At 50.5% G+C, this 19,658-nt stretch overlaps 1 protein-coding gene and 1 long non-coding RNA gene across 4 annotated transcripts; both read left to right on the top strand.

Annotated features, from left to right (window-relative positions):
- The first annotated feature begins 161 nt into the window (after nucleotides 1-161).
- On the top strand, nucleotides 162-5,277 carry LOC118611377. The gene is made up of 2 exons (XR_004954287.1): nucleotides 162-801; nucleotides 3,733-5,277. It is a non-coding gene; the product is annotated as an uncharacterized LOC118611377 (long non-coding RNA).
- A 6,372-nt stretch (nucleotides 5,278-11,649) lies between these two features.
- LOC107508043 (C5a anaphylatoxin chemotactic receptor 2-like) lies at nucleotides 11,650-19,105 on the top strand. 3 transcript variants are annotated; one of them, XM_016139570.2, is made up of 3 exons: nucleotides 12,472-12,525; nucleotides 14,307-14,523; nucleotides 15,098-19,105. In XM_016139570.2, exon 3 carries the CDS (start codon nucleotides 15,113-15,115, stop codon nucleotides 16,124-16,126), a length of 1,014 nt encoding a protein of 337 aa, XP_015995056.2. In that variant the 5' UTR covers nucleotides 12,472-12,525; nucleotides 14,307-14,523; nucleotides 15,098-15,112; the 3' UTR covers nucleotides 16,127-19,105. The 3 variants fall into 3 exon arrangements, with proteins under 3 accessions (XP_036087619.1, XP_015995055.2, XP_015995056.2); XM_036231726.1 differs by lacking the exons at nucleotides 12,472-12,525; nucleotides 14,307-14,523 and adding an exon at nucleotides 11,650-11,952; XM_016139569.2 differs by lacking the exon at nucleotides 14,307-14,523 and having other exon boundaries at nucleotides 12,466-12,525.
- Nucleotides 19,106-19,658: the final 553 nt, after the last annotated feature.

Raw genomic sequence — 19,658 nt, forward strand, 5'->3', positions numbered from 1 at the left:
TGCAGGCACTGGCCTCTCACTGCAGGAGGTGGGGATGGATGAGAATGTTCGGTCCAGGTGATCAAGACTGAGGCTAGTTTTGTGACGATGTTGTGATGACTGCTCCCAGGATAAGGGAGGGCAGGGCTCACTGGGAGTGACCCCGGGGAAACGAGCCCCCAGCAAGGAGGAGGCCCTAGGGAAATGGGACTAGAATTTTCCAGGGACTTGGTGTCTGTTCGAGGATGCCTTCTTCGGGGATGAGGAATATATCTGCCAGGACTCTGAGGCGTGCTGGAAGTTCTGGACCTTCTTTGAACATTTACAGAGATTCCAGAATCTCAGGACCCCCAGGAAGGAGGAGAAAGACCCTGGGCATCCCCAGCCCGGCATCCCAGCACTGACCGACCTACCTGGAGCTTACGACTCACGTTACCGCATTAACCTCTCTGTCTTGGGCCCCAATGCTCGGGGCTCTCAGTGGCTGGGCCGGCGTCTGCCCCCGGAGAGAGTGTCTAAGTTCCGCCAAGTTCTGTCACATTACCTGAACTTCGACCAGAAGCAAGCCTTCGGGCAGCTGGCCAGACTGCAGCATGAGCGGGCGGCGCTTCCCATCTTCCAGTATGGGCACCACATCCTGAAGACGCTGAAGCGGCACCAGGTGGTGGCAGGGGACACGGGCTGTGGCAAGTCCACTCAGGTGCCCCAGTACCTGCTGGCCGCGGGTTCAGTCACGTGGCGTGCACCCAGCCTCAGTGAATTTCCTGCGTCTTGCTGGCTAAGTGCGTGGGCTTCAAGAGCCTCAGTTTGTACAGCTCGCAGGTGAGTAGAGCTATTCGCGTGCCAGCTTTTCCCCGTGACCTTGGCAAACGAGGTGCTTGTCCCTGGCATATCGTGAAGTTACGTACGAAAGCACTTCCCTTTTGATGCAGTAGAAATTTATCTACCAAATGTCCTGGATGTGGTCCCAGCGAGACAGGCTCCACCATAACCCAGGATAGGCGAACTCGTCTTGTTGCACTTTATTTTCTTAACAAATTGGAGGCAAGCCCCTCCACCAGCAAAGATGACATTTTGCTTTCCTGCCATACTCGCTTTGTCATGGTGGTTGGGACAGGGCCCGCAGTAGAGCCGAGGTCTGCCTGTGCGGCACTTTAACAATAAAAATGTCCTAAAGGTTCCTCCATGTTTTTTCTCCAGTTAGCCCTCAAAAAAGAATGAGGACACTTCCTTACTAATGGTTTCTAGGGTTCTAATTCTGGCTCCCCAATTAAAAGTCATTATTTAAGTTAGAACACTTTGAACACAAAGGAATGCACGGATCATAAGTGTACAGCTCTGAATTTTCACAAATCGAGTATATTTGTGTAACTAGCACCCAGATAAAAAATCAGGCTCACCAGCACCCCAAAGTCCTCTTGTCTTCCCTTCTGGTTACTTACTCCCTTGAGGCCTCATGGTCATCACTCTTCTTAGTGATGAATCATCACCTTAGCGCTAGATCATCACACCTGTGTTAATGATAGAACATCCCAGATTATTTTTGGCTCTTCATCTTTTTATTAATGGAATCAAAAGTATGTTCTTTCTGGCCTGGCCTCTGTTGCTCATTCTCAGTTTTGTGAGGTGCATCTACCGCGTCCGTGCAGGTGCGTGGCGTGCCTTCCCGGCGCTGCACGGTTTCCCCCGGTGATGGCACCACGTATGTTTGTCCCTTCTGCTGCTGCTGGGAACTTGGGGTGTCTCCAGTTTCAGGCTCTAGTCAACAGTACCGCTCTAAACATCCTGTGACCTGCCTTTTGGTGTCTTTGGTGCATATTTTTGTCGAGTGTGTGTCTAGCAGTGGGACTGCTGGGCCATCCGATCCGCATGTATGTTTAGCTTTAGCAGATGGTAGCTGCTCGTAGACCAGATGAGGACACCTGCTGCCTGGACGGGCTGGCGGGCAGTTTCCTGTATCCTGGGACCCAGACCCTTCCCTCTTGTGCCTCCGTCATCCCCCTTGGAGACGGGTTTGTGGGGCTTTGAGGGTCAGGTCCATGGGGGTGTACTTCCCCCAACAATCCCGGCTAGAGCTCTCCCTGGCCACACCGCACTGCAGGGGAGGCTGGGAAGTGTAGTCTCTGTGCTCGGGAAGAGGAGGGAAAGGCAAGTGTGTGGGGGGACGCCTGCTGCAGGCTCACACGTGTGTGAGCAGTGCATACCAGCCCCTTTTTACACATGATGCACACTGATAGTGTCTAGTCATTTATTTCATTTTTAAAAACTGCTGATCGTGACCCACTTTGTGGAGTTCCTGACCCACGTAACGTGCTATTTGAAAAACACTGGTTTGAACTGTAAGGAAACTGACCGTTTTACATAACCAGAAGCCCCGAGATGGAGAGGTTTTAGACTTGGTTACTTAAATGAATCAGTGATGTCATAAAGGACCTAGGCTTTCTCTGTCTTTCCAATCTCAGCAGCTCGCATGATGATGATGATGATGATGATAAAAAAAAAAAACACCTAGTGCTTACTGCGGGCTGGGCTCTCTGTTTTATGTACATAATTGATCCTCACAGAAAATCTGTGGGGTAGGTAATCTTACCAACCCAAAGTAAGGATGAGGAAACGGATGCAAAGAGGTCAAGCAGCTTGACCCTGGTCACACAGCTGGCAAGCGGCACAGCTGGGATTCCATCTGAGGCTGCATCGTGAATGCCACCGGCTCTGGCAGCCGTGGGCATCATCTCCTCCCCCCTTACTATCCAGAGACGGGAACAACGACCTGCTCCTTGTGGGTCTCATGGATAAGGCCACGGGAGCCTTTCCCGGAGGCCCCCGGCTGATTTCCCAGCCTGTCTTGTCGGCAGAACTGCCTCACGTGTGCCCTCTCTATGACCGGTAATTGTCCAGCAGTGGCATTGCCAGACTGGATTGGAGCACTGATTCTCAGCCCCAGCTACCCACTGGAATCATCCGGAGAACTTAAAAAAAATCCGCGCCCTACTTCCCACCAGGAGCTTCTCATTTGAAGGTCTTTCAATGGGTATTGGGTGATCTCCCAGACAACATCAGAGTTCAGTGAGCAGGGAGGAAGGGCCGGTCACCTAGCCGGGAGACTAGGACTGAGTCCCCGGGCTCTCTGAGCGTCCCTCTGGCTCATGCCGGACCCAGTGACAGGTGCTTATTTCATTTTCCCCACCACCTGCTGTGCCTCTGAATTCATGGAGATTCTTTGGTCAAAAGAGAGAAACCCAACTGAAATTCTTGTAAGCAGAAAAGGGGATTTTGTGGCTTTGAGTATCCATCATGGGGGAGGTGGGCCTAGCTGTGGAACACTTCAGGAATTCTTCATTGGTGGTGGGTGGGCTAATTTCCAGGCAATGGAAAAATAAGCACAGCAGCTCTGGGCTTCCATCCTGGCTCCTCACGAGCAGAGAGGATGCTGGAACTTCTCTCTCCCAGTTGTAGTTTGCAGTCCCAGGGAAGGATTCTGATTGGCCCGGCATGTGGTTATTTCTTAGTTGCTATGAGGCCTGGGAGGGGGACTGTGAAACCTCGAATGGTCCAGCTTAGATCATGTGCTCATTCCATGGCCAGGTCTGTGATAGAGGTGCTGGGCAGAGAGACAGACACGCAGGCAGACAATGGCCCTTCTCCCCTGCCTCTGTGCTATGGGGCTTGACACTGAGCGTCTTAAAGTGTCACGATTTGTGATCTGAGCCCTCCTAGTGTGTCCCATCCTGGGGGATTCGGTTCTCATTCCAGATGAAGAGCACGAACGTGGGAGACCCCCGAACCTTCCCGTTCATTGAGCCACCCCCACCAGCCAGCCTGCAAACAGCCATCCTCTATCTCCAGGACCAGGGCACCTTGGACAGCTCAGAGGCCCTCACCCCCATCAGGTCCCTGCTGGCCCAGCTGCCTGCGGACGGACGTAGTGATTGGTTTGGGACTCCGCCTCGGGGTGATCTCACAGGGCACCAGGTGGATGCAGGGCACTGCCTGCTTTCTGAGCGACTCTGAGTGACCTGCTCATTCTCTGAGCCCCTTTCATCCATCCTTGGGTTGTCTGTGCCAAGCTCTGCTCTGGGAGCGGGGTTGCAGCAGTCAGCAAAGGGGCGCCCATCTCTGTACAGCCTGTTCCCGGCTTCGCCCTGGCACCCCTCTTATGTCGGTCATGAGGATCCCCACCCCCTCCTTCTTCCTCCTTCCCATGTCATCCCCGCCCGCCGAGGAGACTGCTGCACCGGACGCATTTGTCTCGCTTGATTCTCCTGACTCACGACATTCTATTTCTACCCAAAATCCACAGCCCACAGAGGTGGCACGTGATCATTCGATGGTGCCCTCTTATGTAAAAAGTGGTTCTTTTTCCCCATGTTCTTTCCTTGCCCCCCTTCCTAAGCAGTCCTTGAGTCCGCAGCTCCTCCTCTCCCACAGCCCTGCCCCTGCTGGGGCTTCCCTGTCTCCTCCACTCCTCCTGTCAATTTCTCACAGCTGCCAAAACAAACCACCACCGAATGGGTGACATAGAGGAACAAAAACTCTCACACCAAGGTGTGGGCAGGGCCGTGCTCCCCCTGGGGTCTGCAGGGGCGCCCTCTCCGGCCCCTTCCCGCTTTGGGTACTTTTGCAACCACCTTTGGCGTCCTGTGGCTCGTGGCTGCCTCACTCCAGCCTCCATCTTCACATGGCTGTCTCCTCCCCGAGTGCCTGTCTGTGTCCAAATTTCCCTTTCTTATAAAGGACACCCTGTGACCTTAACTTGATCATTGGCCAAGATCCTAGTTCCAGATTAGGTTACATTCAGAAGTCCGGGAACTAGGACTTCAGTAGATCCCTCGGGGGCCACAGTTTGACTCATAACACGCCATCTGGTCCACCCTCCACGTGGCAGCCCAAGGGGAAAAGCACAAACCCAACCATGACCCTCATCTCAAAATTCTTCCAAAACAGTGGCGGATTATTCAGCCATGAAAAAGAATGAAGCTACGACATGGACAGACCTCGAAAACATTATGCCAAGTGAAAGAACCCAGACACAAAAGACCATACGTTGTACTGTAAGGTTCTACCTCTGTGAAAAGTCCAGAATGGGCAAATGTGTCCAAAGAGCCAGAAAGTGGACTGGTGGTTGTTAGGGTTGAGGGTCGGTTAGTGACCTTTGGGGGTGATGAAGATATTCTAAAATCGACTGTGGTGATGGATGCACACCTCTGGGAATGTACTACAGACATGGAACCTCACGCTTTAAATGGGTGGATTTTTTGCTCTGCAAACTACATGTCAATAAAGCTGTTAAAAAACAAACACCTTCCGTGTCTCTCCTCCGCACTCTGGAGGGAGCCAGGCTCATTGCCTGCCCCACATTCTGATGCATCTGAGCTGGATGAACTGCAGTGACACTGTCGTGGTCACAAATTCACTAGAGGCTAAGAAGCTGCACAGAGATGCACTGCAGTGGACACATACAGGGAGGGACCCAGTTATAAAGACCCGCTTTGCTACTCAGACCCACTCAGACACACATAGCAGCACCCGGAGTCTGCTCAGCAATGCCCACCCATTGCACAGGGGGACCCAAAACTCAAGGTCTGCCCAATTGCTCCCCACTCCAGGAAGTGGGGGAGGTATTTTTAGTTACAATTAACTTCCTGACTAATTGTGCTCCTCCTTGAGGCACATTCAGTGGTTTAATTAGAATAAAGTGAGAGGCATTTCCAGTCACCAGGAGCAGGTGAGTGGAGGACGGGGCTGTTGGGGAGAGGGGGTGGCCCCTACCCCACTTGCAAGCTTTCCCGTGTTCCCCTATCTGCCAGCCTGGCAAGGGTCACATAAATGCACCAGCGTCCCCTTACAGTAGACTTCAGGGCTCATCCCCACCCTGTCTCCTCCCCCATAACCTGTCCTGCGAGAGAGGTTGAGGGGTGCAGGCTGAGCCTCGGGATGTCTGAGTCTAGGCTCGGACACTCGGGGAGCACTAGGCCCCCTCTCCCCACCTTCTCCCTGTACCTGTGCGGTTGGTTTGATAGATAATTAGTTGCAAGATGCGTCTCCAGGCATTAACGAACCTGGGAGGGTGCCATGGAAACGGGGGAGGATGTTAAGAGAAGGTAGCAGAGAGGCGAGGGGAAAACACGCCAAGGCAAGAGAGCCGGGAACGGGGTCGGGGTGGAGGGAAAGCAGGAGCAAGGAGGCGAGGCTCCGAAGGGCTGCGCGGCCTCCTTCAGCACCACGGACAGCGCCCGGCCTCCTGCCCCGCGCTCCCCGCCACCGCCCAGCACCCAAGCCCCTCACCAGTTGTTGACTTACAGAATGGTGAGCCCAGTGTCCTGTGCCAGCTGTTTCTTCTGCTCCTCCGAAGGGTACGGGTGCTGCAGCAAGAGTCACCCCGCTTGCCGGGCTGCCAACTGAGCCCCAAAGCCTGGCCAGCTGGTCCCGAAGGATAGTGAGCCCAGGCTGGGGCAGAACCTAGAACAGCCAGCTCTGCTGAGCTTCTCCTCGCTCCCTGGGGCCCAGCAGAGGGAAACCGAGCCAAGCTCGGAGCGATTAGGCCTGCGGGCGCCCACCAACCCCGCCTGTGTCCCCGAAGGCCCACCCACCCATTCTCCTGTACCAAGGACTCTCTGTCACTCAGTTTAGCGTCCTGTTCAATGATGGGAGCAGACAGGGTGTGGAGGTGCTGGAAACAGCTGCCAGCTGTTCCTGACCCCCGGGCCACCCCGCCTGCCCTATGCATTCCCCTAGTTCCTGCCCGCTGCTTTGTAAATGACCCCTGCCCACATGGGCCAGTGTGGGAGCATCCTCTGCACCCTGCTAGGGCACAACTCAAGACACAACAGCTCAGGGGAGTAGTCCGCAGGTCACAGACATCTGTGTGGAATCGTTTTCTTGTGTGTGGCTTGTGTGCTGACTGCAGAGTCATCAGGTCTGAAGGCTTTGGAGCGCTGTTGTAACTGTCCCCCTTATCCTACACTGCTATGTATAATATTGAATATATAAAATAATAGTGCAGTCAATAATATATTTTGCTTAACTCAATATATCCAAAACATTTTTATTTCAACATGTAATCAATGAGAATTAAAATTAATGAGCTCTTGTCTTCAAAGCCCTGTGTGCACGTTGCACTCACGGTGCCACTTGGTCTGTCCTGGCCCATTCTGGGTGCCAGGAGCCACCAGGGCTCGGGGCCACTGGACTGGACTGGATGGCGCAAGTGACGACTTCCTCTCCCTCTTTGCAAGAGCCTGGGGAGGGGAAGGAACAACCTGCAGCCGGGGCTCCTGGCAGGATGCTGCGGGATTCCACACGTCACCGCGTCTGCCTTGGGCAGAGCTTTTGCCTAAAGATACTGTCTGACCCAGCATCTCGGACAGGTGCTCTGATTCTGGAGTCCGTGGGTGGGTTTTGATGGGAAAACGTCTGTTCCTGTGCAGAGCCCCTGGCAGGAAGGTCGTTGAGAGGAAGATCTGGCCGGGAGGTACCTGGCACCCCTGGGAAGAGCCCCGTGATCCTGAAGGTCCCTTCTTCCCCGACTGCCGGCATCCCTCCTGCGGCCATCCTCCGAGGGGATGGGAACCTGGCCAGCTATTCTCTCTCTATCTTTGTCTCTATCTGTCTCTCTGTGCGATTCTTCCTCCACCCTGAAGTGCTGGTTTCCTCAAGTTTCTCTTGGACCCGCTTCTCACTCTTGTGACTTCACTGGCAGCCCCCAAGCGCTCTTCAGGGAACAGCCTCCACCCCCACTCATCTCACCTACACTGACCTTGGCGCCTTCTCCTAAACCCCCTTCTCCCCGTGTGTCCCTGTCCCAAAGGGGCCCCGCTGACCCATGCTGACGCTTCCCACCCCACAGCCTGTCTGGTCTGAGTCCTCCATCCTCTCCTGCGTGTGTCCCCGCTGCATCCCCTCCTGCCTGGTCTCCCAGATGAATAAAGACAGTCCCTCTTCCTATCCTACCTTCCGTCGGGGTGCAGCCTCCTCCAGGAAGTCCTCCCTCGCTTCTTCCACCTCCCACTGCCATGTTCCATCCCTATTCCTGGCCGTCCTCTAGCTCTCCCGGTTTGGGGGGCGGGCTGTGAGCAGCGAGGCATTTCTCTCATCATGATTTGAGAGAAGGAGATGCTACCCCAAGGGCAGAGCCCCACAATGTTTTTCTAGAAACCTTGGAAGCCAGCTTCTCTTCTGCTTGGCGTCCATCAGCCCTGCCCAGGAGGGAAGTGGACTGAAGGGCCAGGCGATTGTCAAATCTGAGGCCTAAAAATCCGCTGGGCCAACAAGTCCAAAGAGGAAGTGAGGGCAGGAAGTGCGTGGTGGGTTTGGCTGAGTCGGCTGCGCCCTGCTGCCCCCGCCCTAGTCCCCCTGCCTCCCACACCCCCGTCTGCTTCCTTCCCTGTACCTGTGCCATGTAACTGTCCCCAGCACCACACTGCCAACGTCCAGGTTGACACTGTCTGATAGGAATGCAATGAGATTTCATGTTTTCCCATCAGCCAAGCGAGACACAAGCCAAAGAAAACGAAAAGAATCAGGTCAAATTAATTTTTGTGACATGTTTTTTATCAACTCAAATATATTTCCAATATTATCATTTCAATATGGGCTCGTCGTAAAAGTTATTAAGAGATTTCACGTTCTTTTTTTTTTTTTTGTATCAAGTCTCTGAAATCTGGTGTGTGTATTACACTCTAATCTCAGATCTCATCTCGGATCTACCACGCCTCAAATGCTCAGTAGCCTCATGTGTTCAGTAGCTACCGTATCCAAGGACTCAGAGCTAGAATCCTGTGATTCAAATAGTCTGTGAATTCCATTGTAGAGTCCCTCGGGGGCAAACAGCCTATGATTCCAACATTCTAAGAGTCTGTGATTCCAACATTCTAGGCTTCAGAGTCTTTGACCTAGATAAGTGTTCCGCAAACTCTAGCCTATGGGCCAAATATGCCCCCCACCCCGCCCTGCTTTCTTTTGTAAATAAAGTTTTATTGGCACACAGCCATGCCCATTCAGTCTGTGGCCGCTTTGATCTACCTGGGAGGTTGAGTAGTTGTGACAGAGACAATGAGTGACCTCCTGACCAGCCAAAACTAAAATATTTACTCTCTGTTCCTTTACCAAAAAAATTCACTGACCCTTGATCTACACATTCAGAGTTTCTGAGATGTTTACAGATGTCTACTTAACCGGCGCACTTTATAACTTACACGTGTCCCATACATTCTTTCCATGCATCAAATATCACAATGATATATGTTGTTCAAAAGATTGGTTTCATCTTGGCCATTCACCTTTTCAGGCTTCAGGAATTCCATGGGTTGAGCTCTATGATATTGCACTATTTGGGGATGGGGAGGTACAAAGTTTCACCTACTTATGACTGTTAGAAAATTGTAAAATACGCATCACATAAAATTCACCATTGGCGGCATTTAGGATATTCTCAATGTTGTGTAACTGTCACCACCATCTACTCCAGAATGTTTTCAGCACCCCGAAAGAAAAGCCCCCACACCCATTAGCAGTCACTCCCTATTCCCCGTCTTCCCCCAAGCTCCTGGCGCCCACTAATCTGCTTTCTATCACAATAGATTTACTGGAATTCAACCCTCCTTGACCCATAAAAATGTCCATTTCATATGGGTTAACTTAATAACCTTCTAAGGTGTTCTCATTCTAAGTTTCTCCCAGTGTCAATATGCAGAGACCTTGTCCTCGGCTCCCAGCATCCCCCAGGCCCCCAGGAAAGGGCCGCCAGCTTCAGAGACACCAGAAAACCTTAGCCTTCCAGAATTCGAGAAATACACACTCTGAGACTCAGTGGCTGATGAGTTTAAGATCGAGCGATCTGAGAAACACATTCTTGTAAACTTAACTATCAGGGAAGATGTGAGCCTACAAAAAAGACAGTCCCCACCTTTGGCTTCCTCCGTTCTAGTATTTTCCTGACCAGAGGGGGTTCCCGCAGGGGCCTGGGGCTGGCAGTATGGGGGAGATGAAGAGGCATTCCAGAACACGGTGGGAGGGGGCCAAGGGGTATTCTTGTCTACAGGCATCTGGGGCCCGGCCCGGCCAAGACAGGGTCACCGAGAGGGGCGTGGAGACACACCAGGTCACACAGTGACTTCCAGGCTCTTAACTCAGAAACTACTTCCTCTAACGACAGGATTTTATTCTCCAAACAACAACAACAAAAATGTATAAATTTATGCCCTCAGCCTCTACAGCACACACACGGGGTGACACACAAACACAAAAAAACTGCTGAGCAAAGAGCTCCGAATCAGAGAGCCACTTCCTCTTGCTAAGCCTGCGTTTTTAAAATGTAAATTTAAAAGATTTATGTTATGCTCGTCTTGCTGTTGTTAATCTGACGTACACGTACATTGCGTATTCTATGAACCAGGTATGGTTGTATGTGTTTTAAATCTCTTCGCCCATCTAACGGTCTGAACAAAATGTCCACTTTGCAGGTGAGGACGTTGAGGCTCACGGGGAGCCAAGGCCTCAAAACACCTCAATGTGGACCTGGATTCAGCGTCTGATCATCCTGGCTCTCGGGTCCATGTTTTCAGCCCACATGCTACAATGGCAGGGAGGCTGATAACCAGTACGGTCAACAACTTCTCATTTTTAAAGAGGGAAACCGAGGCCCACAGAGGGGCTAGGGGCTTGTCTGTCTTCTGTCTGTCTCTGGGACCTCAGGCCCTGTGCTCGGTGGCCTTGGTCTTTTTGTGGAGGACGTGACCCTGAGCCGTCTCCCTCAGAACACGGAGGGAGAAATATTTATCTGTCCTCAGGGCTCCGCAAAGGGACAATAGGAGGGGCTGGGTGCACAGTAGGACTCCAAGATATGTGCAGGGGACAGTGAGTGCTTAGCGAGAAGTGCCTCAGAGGGACCTACAGTGGTGGCCAAGACCGCAGGCCTCGTAGGTCAAACGATGCACAGGTGTAGCTTCCAGGATGCTGGAGGCACTGAGACCAGGATTGGGGAGACGGGCAGCTCTCCACCCACCGAGCCCTCTCCAGCCTCATCTGCTGCTTGGCATTTGGGGACGTGTGAGTCATGGGAGGAATATGGGAGGAACGGAAGGCACCATGGAAGAGGAAAAGGCCACTCCTGCTTCTCCCAGGTTATGAAGATGTGCCGAGGGCCGTCAGGTGGCAGAGGAAAGAACGTCCAGGAGCCCAGCAGCTGCCAGACACAGGGGAGAGACCCCCATACCTCCGGGGTCCCTGCTGTGGGCCCGGATCATGCTCCCAAGTGCTGTTGGCCACATAGGGGCATCTCTTGAAAGAGAAGGTAAGGATGAAGGAAGGAGAGAGGGAAGGAGGGAGGGGACAGGGAGGGCACCGCAACTTGAATTTGAGAAACAGAATCTTAATCCCTATTACACAGGAGCCCACATCAGAATCCCAGACTCTGGGAATGGACTCCGGCAGGCCGACAGAAAATCTTTTGCAAGGTTTCAAATGTATCGTCCCTCTCAGGTCCCTAGGAAACAGCCGTTCTCAAACCCTGTGACTTCTGGGAAACCCCCCAAACGGCCACGTGCCCGGGGAACGAACCCTTTGACTCACGGATTCTGCTTCTTGAGGAAAATCTTTTCACTTTGTCTTCCTGAGCGACACAGGTACCAGAAACGCATGCGCATTAACGCTGGGCAGCTCTGCGCATCTCCAGGGGCCGGTGCCCAGGTAACTGGAACCCAGGGCCAAGGACCAGCAAGAGCGCAGTCCGTGTCCCCTCTCGTACCCCTCGGAGAATCCTTCTACCCATCTAAAATTCATGCGCGTGGGGTCCACGGGGCGAATCTCCTGCGTGCCTGGCTCTCTGCCCTGCCCGTGACGTGCGGTAGGTCCATCCGTGTCCACGTCCACTCCCACCATCATGGGACATTCCGCTGCGTGAATGCGGCGCCACCTGTGAGAGAATATCTGGGTGCCTTCCCATCTTGGGCTGAATGTTCCAGAACACGTCTTTCGGTGAGCATCTGCGCGTGTCTGCACTTTTCCTATGTTCAGCCTTGGCTCAAAGCAGGGAAGAGCCGTCGCTAGGAAAACAGGGATAACGGTAATAGTCCTGACATCCCGGGACGTGGGAACGACGCTGCTCCTCATCGCACAGAGTTGTCTTACGGCTTATTTAAGCTTGGTACATAACAGGCGCTTGATAAATGTCACGTGCCAATTGAATTATTATAAAATAATAATCATGGTGATTATGTTTTATGTGCAGAGGAGGCAACGTGTGTGCAGACGGGGAAAGGGACCTGAGGCACGGGGAGTGGGAAAGACGGAAAGAGGGAGGGATGATGCGTGGGCGTCGGCCGCGCCCATTTCTGTGGAATGTATTGAAAGAAACAGCACAGACTGAACTGTTTACCCCCAGGAAAGGGGCCGGGCTTTTAATCAGTGAGAGCAGGGAAGGGCGGGGTCCCTCGGTGAGGAGGGGTGCTGCTCCCAGATAATGGGCAGAGGTGACAGCGCTGACACTGGTGCTGCATTCTGAGCCACTTACTGCTACCGGCCTGGTGGATTCTCATAACCCCCCGGAAGGTAAGTCCAGTAGTATTATTACTCTTATTTCGTAGATCAGGACGCTGAGGCACAGAAAAGTTAGGTGACTTGCCCAAGGCCACACTGCTGGTGAGGGTTTGAGTTTTTAAAGCCTGCTCGCGTTTACTCTGGGGATGAAAATCATATGAAAGCAGGGTGCCAGACCCAAACGGACACCCGTGGAGTGGCCTGGCCTCCCGGCAGTCACCGGGCAGGGTGGAGGGGCCGGCGGTGGGTGCCCCAACTTCTCCTCTGTCTTTCCTGTTGCGTCAGCAGTGGCTGGAGTCTTGGGCAGAGGGGAGGTCAGGTCACTCTATGCCAAGTGTTGACATGTATAAACTCCTCAAGGCCTTCCAAAACCCAGGGCGTAGCTTACCTGGGTGACTCTCATTTCTCAGGGGATCTAGAGAGAGCTGGCTGAAGCTGAGTCACAGACCCTGGGTCTGCTAGGGGGGCGTGCTGTCCTTTCTTCTAACTCTCAGGAATGTAAGGTTCTTGCATGATAATGTGTGAATGTTTTAGGGTGAGTTCTGGGAGCAAGGGCTAAGTTCAAAGACTCAGCTGTTACTCGCTTAGCTGAGTGACCTCAGGTAAGTTACTTAACTTCTCTCTGCCTCATCTGCAGAATGGGTATAATGGTGGTATTAAAATCAGAGCATTGTTATAAGGATTCAACAGTATAACATTTAAAGTGCTTTAAGCAATGCCTGGCACATAGCGTGGGATGCTAAGTGGTGGCTTCTAATAATAATATCAATAATGCCAATGATAATAGTTATTGCTGTGATGGAACATGTCGCTTCTCCGCTCTGCGCCCTCTCATACATCCGTCTCATGTGGAATAAAAGGAAAGTCCTTACAATGCCCCCACGTGGCCCCCGAGGTCTCTCTGTTCCTAATTCCCCCTAAGCTCCTTTGTCTACCGTGCTCCAGTCACGCTGGCGTTCTCCATGTTCCTTGACCGTGACCAGCATGTTCCCACCTCAGGGCCTTTGCACTGGCCGTTCTGTCTGCCTGGAACTCTCTTCTCCCAGACGCTCACACAGCCCTCTCCCTCGCCTCCTTTGTGGCTTTGCTCAAACACCACCTCCTTAGAGAAGCCCTCCCTGACCACTCCTTTAAAATTCGAACAGAGAGAATTAAAAATTCCCCGTGTAATATTTTTTCCTTTTGCCATAGCACTTGTCAGCTTCGGAAATACTGGGTATTTTGCTTATTTATTCCATTCTTTCTGACTCCTTCAGTCTTGCCCCCTACTGCAGGGGTCACCAAGCCCTGGGCCACGGACTGGTACTGGTCTGTGTCAGGAACTGGGCCACACAGGTGAGCAGCGGATGAGCAAAGCTTCATTATATCTGCAGCTGCTCCCCAGCGCCAGCATTACCGCCTCAGCTCCGCCTCAGATCCTCAGACATTAGATTCTCATGGGAGCACCGGCCACTGGTGCCACAAAGGTTGGGGACCGCTGCCCTACTGCGTGTCAAGTGCCTGGAACAGAGCAGGCACTAGGGGGCTGTGTTGAATGAATGAATGAATGCATGAATGACTTATAGAGAATTCGACATATTCTTTTTCCTGCTTTCCTAACACTAACATTAGTTTTAAAAATTGCTCTGGGAGGATTCTAGAAATGTTCTGTTTCTCAGTCTGGTGGCCGGTCACACAGTTGTGTTGAGGTTGATTGTGAACCCTAGCGAGTGCACCTGTGCGAGGTGTGTACTTTGCTGTCTGCGTGCTTTAAAATGACCCAGTTTGTGTTTTTTTTTTTTTTTAAAAAAAAGGACGAAAATTGCTCCAGAGCCACATTTTTCATTGTACCAAACTTCAAAATTGCAGCTGAAGAAGAACCAACTCAAATACTTTTGCCGTGAATCCATAGGAACCTTTTCCCCTCTTGATGCATGTTCGGATTCTAATGTTTTAAATTCTAGAATTCCAGGATGATGATAGGAGAACATTTTCACATTTCAGTGTTCTAAAACTTCATGGTCCAATCAGGTATCCGTTAGCCAGGTGTAGCTATTTCAATTAATTTAAACTAAGTCAAATGGAAAATTTAGTTTCTCAATTGCCCTGGCCCAGTTTCAGATATTCTGTAGCCACCTCCGGCTGATGGCTACTGGAGTGGACACCATGGATATAAAACATCTTTATCAGCGTAGAAAGTTCAATCAGACACGGTTCTGCGGTAAAATTCCAAGTAGTAATTGGCTAGTGTTGCAAGAGTTTAATATTTTGGAATTCCAAGAGATTTGATCTTGAGTGTGTTCTAGCACAGCAACATTCTGGAATTCCAGATGCTCAGGAACCAGTGTTCTGACACGAGCTTTCTAGAAATCCGATATTCTAACGGGCTGGGATTCTAGGTTAGAAGATTCAAGAATTCTGAAATGCTAATGAGCTAGTTCGCATATCCTGCCGTTCTAAAATGCCAGTGTTTGAAGGCGCTGAGGTTCTCACGTTGTCGCGTCTCAGTGTCTGAGAGGCCGATGGGCTGCGGTTTCCGCCCCCGAGGATTCCGAAGGCCTCGGAGACTTCACCTGAGGTTTCATGGCCTTTGTCTCCTGTCCAGGTGTCTGGGGACGAGATGGAGGACACTTTTCTCAACCACGAGGACAAGCAGTATGGCGAGACACTGGACGTCTCTTTGAATTGCGCAGGCGGCGACTGCACCCCCACCGAAGCTGTCCGCTTGGCCTTACTCGTGCTGTTAGCTGTGGTCTTCCTGGTTGGGGTGTCCGGCAATGTCATGCTTATCTGGGTGACCAGGTTAGGGACCCTCCAGAAAATCAGCACCCTCTGGTTCTACTACCTGGCTCTGGCAGACATATACTGCTGTATGAGTCTCCCCACTCTGGTGCTGCCCATCGCCCTGCGGGGCCACTGGCCTTATGGGGTGATGGGCTGTCGGGCCCTGCCCTTCCTCATTTATCTGTCCATGTACAACAAGGTCCTACTCCTGACTCTTCTCTACTTGGACATCTTCCTGCTGGTCCTGAAGCCCCCCTGGTGGACTGATGATCGGCGACTACAGTGGGTGTCAACAGCCCGTTTGTCAGCCTGGTTCTTGGCCTTGCTACTGGCCGTGGCCTTGGATGTCTACCATCGGGAGCTCCTGGAGCCCTACCCATCTCAGTTGGACTGCATGTTGGACTACAGCAGCTGGACGGTAGCTGAGAACACAGTGACTACCATCCAGTTTCTATTAGGCTTCCTGGTGCAGCTGGTGGTCATGGCCAGCTGCCACGGTGCGCTCCTGGTCATTGAAGGCCGACACCGCTGGCCCCTGGGCATGGCTGCTGCGGTGTGTTTTTTGGTCTGCTGGGCCCCCTACCACGTGCTGAGATTGGTGATCACCATGGCTGCCCCATCCTCGACGCTTCGGACTTGGGCCCTGCTGGCTGAACCCTTTGTCGTGGGACTTGCACTGGCTCACAGCTGCGTCAATCCCATCCTCATCCTGTATTTCGGGAGGGCTCACCTTTGCCATTCGCTGCCAGCTGCGTGTCACTGGGCCCTGAAGGACCCGGCAAGGAAGAAAGAAAGTGTGATCGATAGGAATTCCAGCAGCCATGACCAGGTCTCCGAGACGGAGAGCTAGAAGGAAATTAGTTTTTCATCCTCCTATTGCATTTCACAAAAAGGGGCACAGGTAGATCCAGGGGCTCAATGATAGAGTCATTTATTCCTTTATTCATGTGACATACATGTATTCTGTGCCCGGTTTGTGCAAGACTAGGCTCTGGGATGAGGTGGTGACCCGAACCGACACAGCTCCGGTCCCGATGGAGCTGACATTCTCATGCTTTGGTATCTTCTCCCTTCCCTCTCCCCTCCCCCATCGTTCGACTCCACGCGAGGTATCTAGAGCTAGTGCCCAGATGAAAATACAGAGACACCCAATCCAATTTGGATTTCAGATCAACAACAAACATTTTTTTTTTAGCATGAGTGTGTCTCAGGCAACAGTTTAGACATACTTAAGCATTAAAAAATTATTAGTTGTTGATTAGAAATTCATATTTAACTGAACAATCTGTAATTTTTTTTCTAAACCCGGCCACCTCATTCAGAGCAGAAAAACGTCCTGGTCTAACTTAGATTTTAATAGGCTACCTCTGCTTGTTGGTGGAGACCAAACTGTGGGGGAGGGGAGAGGGAAGGGAGACGATACCAGGGTAATGGATAGTGCGAGGGGTGATGGCGACTTGGATCAGGGTAATAGCAGCAGAGGTGGGGAGAGGGAGCCAGGGAATGGACTGATTTTGAGGGGAAGGCCATGGCCAATCTCCATAGCTTGATACTCTAGACCTTTCTCCACTGCTGGACATGTACTCAGACCCTGTAGCAGCCAGAACAAAGCCCTCCAAAGATGCCCACATCTTAAGCCCCTGAACCTGTCAACATGTGACTTCACATGGCAAAAGGGACTTTGCAGATGTGATTACGTTAAGGATCTTGGGATGGGAAGATGATCCAGGACTAACCAGGTGGGGCCGGTGTCATCACAAGGGTCCTTCTAAGAGGGAGGCAGGAGGATCAAAGTTAGTAGCAGAAGGTGTGACAATGGAAATAGATGTCAGAGTGTCGTCAGAAAGGGGGCCACGAGCCACAGAACGCAACCAGCCTCCGAAAAATGCCGGTAAATGGATTCTCTCTGAAGCTCCCGGAAGGAATGCAGACCTGCTGAGGCCTCGATATGAGATTTCTGATCTCCGAAACTCACTTGAGTGCATTTGTGTTGTTTTAAGACACTCGGTTTATGGTAACTTGTTAAGCGACCACATGAAACAAATACGGATCCTGTGGGCCGTTTCTTTTCCTGCCTCTGGGCCTCTTCTCAAGCTGGTGCCGCTGCCTGAAATTCCTTTCGGAACTATGTTGCCAACTGGTCACCACCAACTGCCTGTCGCTATTCAAATTCCCATTCATTCAATTAATATGGATTAAAAATAGTTCCTTGGTTGAACTAGCCTTAGTTCAAGTGCTTAATAGCTGCACGTGGCTGGTGGCAACCATGTTAGCAGAGCAGATATAGAATAGTTTCATCATCACAGAAAGTCCTGTGAGGCAGGGTTGCTCTAGAATCTCACCTGCTCAGATCTTTTAGGTCACTAGTAGCGTCACCCATCTGCAGAGTCATGACTCTAGGACAGCACCTTACCCGTAGTTTCACCTTTAAGGTAATTCTTACAACAAGCCAGAGAGGTGCGGGAGATGCTTTATTTTATAAGCTGACACCCAGAGACGGGAGGTCATTTGCCCAACATCACACAGTCAGGAAGTTCTAGAACTGAGGTTTGATCCCACGTTTACTCGACTCCCGTGCCCCTGCTCTTGATTACTGCTAATTTCCTTCAATCCTTTGCTCACGTGACACTTCTCCAGTGAGCCTCCCCAATGCATCCGCCTCCCAGGAAGGCAGTAGTGTTCTCTTTTCCAAATTTCCGGAATACAAGTTCCCGGCTAAACTGTAAATTCCCCAAGGGTGACATGTGTGCCACTTTAATTTCTGTCTCTCCTCCACCCACCCCAGGCCTTAGAAAGAGCCAAACTACTTTGTACCTCGTTTTCTTCCAACTAGATTGTGAGCTCACCGATGGTGCAGATCCCTTTCTTGCTATCTTTTTTTTTTTTACCCTGTATCTGATATAAGGACACACAGTAGGTCCTCAAGAATACATATTTTATCCCTTTGTCTATTGTTCAGAATTCTCCTACATGAATGATTAAGCCTAAAAATGCTTTGTAGAATAAATTATATCCTGGAATAATTTGTATATTCAGGAGAGTTCTGCTTTGAAAAGTCTTTGTGTTTTTTGAAATTTATTTCCATTTCTTATTGTGTCCATCTTCTTTTTTGTTAAAAGAGCCAATTGCATGAAAGCTTTCAAACATACACTGTGCAATTTTTAGGTGGAAGCCCGTCAATCATTAGTCTTATGTGTTGTAGCTTCCCCTTTTTTGCTTTTAAGTTTGTTTTTTTTCTTTTGATTTTTTTTTTAACCATGAATGTATAGACTTCCTTAAATTTCCAAAGAACAAGGGTTTAATGGCTTTTTCATGAGCTAGTTTTAAGTTTGCTACTCAATCCTGGTTTGGTAGTTTGTGACTTCTTTATTGATTTCATATTGTGGTTTACGTCTCATTTTCCTTTAAAAGAGTCATAGTTCTGTTTTGCATATTTTAAGCAGAGTGTTTAGTCAATTTCTTCTTTTTCTTTGGGTAATGACACATGAATTGACCTCTTTATGTTCAACTTGTTCCCCAAAGGTTTGAAAATTACACCAATGAAAAGTTCAGAAATAAAAGAAATCAAAGCAATGAATCACTGAAGTCATAATTAATGATTGCTTATTGTGCATATATCAAAAAACAGTTTGCAAGGGTGTAAACCAAACCATGGATGGAATGAAGCTTAGGCATATATTGTCATAAAGCAGTGACTGTTCATTCTTCAAAGTGATTGTTTATAATATTAGAATTTTCTTAAATAACAGGGAATTGGTCAGTGGTTACCTCATACCTACCTTGGGAAATAGTTCAAGTTTTGCTTATAATTTCCGGAAGCATAAACAAGAACTGATTAAGATTAGTCTTGCAAAATAATCCAAATTCAGCTTTGTTTCTTTGACTCAACTGGTTTTGTCTGCTTAAGGAATTTTCAAGGTTGGTCCCTGTTAGGTTTTGATTTTAACACATCGAGCTTCCCATTTGACGTCACAACTCAATGTCCAATCCGTAACTAAAACGTAATATGCTCCAAATGGAACTCTGGATTTCTCTCTCCCTCAGCCTTCCTCCTGCATCTTCCTGATCTTGGTTGATGGCAACTCCATATTTCCAGGTGTTGGGAGAAAAACTTTGGGGCCATCCTGGACGCCTCTCTTTCTTTCACATTCTATGGCCAATCCATCAGGCTATCCCTCCAGTTTCCACCTTAAAATTTCTTCTGGATCCGACCACTTCTCACCATCTTCTCTGCCATAGACCTGGGCCAGCCTCCACACTCTCTCACCTATTCCAGCTGCCTCCTCTCTGGGCCTTTTTTCTCATCTTGGTTCCTTATGTGCTATTTCTCACACGGGAACCAGAAGATTCTGTTAAAAATCTAAGTCAGATGGTGTCTCATA

The sequence above is a fragment of the Rousettus aegyptiacus genome, unplaced genomic scaffold, assembly GCF_014176215.1.
Source record: "Rousettus aegyptiacus isolate mRouAeg1 unplaced genomic scaffold, mRouAeg1.p scaffold_m13_p_14, whole genome shotgun sequence".
Lineage (NCBI taxonomy): Eukaryota > Metazoa > Chordata > Mammalia > Chiroptera > Pteropodidae > Rousettus > Rousettus aegyptiacus.

Bases quoted from the DNA above. Each gene is read 5' to 3' on its own strand.
- LOC107508043 (XM_036231726.1), top strand. From the start codon at position 15,113: ATGGAGGACACTTTTCTCAACCACGAGGACAAGCAGTATGGCGAGACA.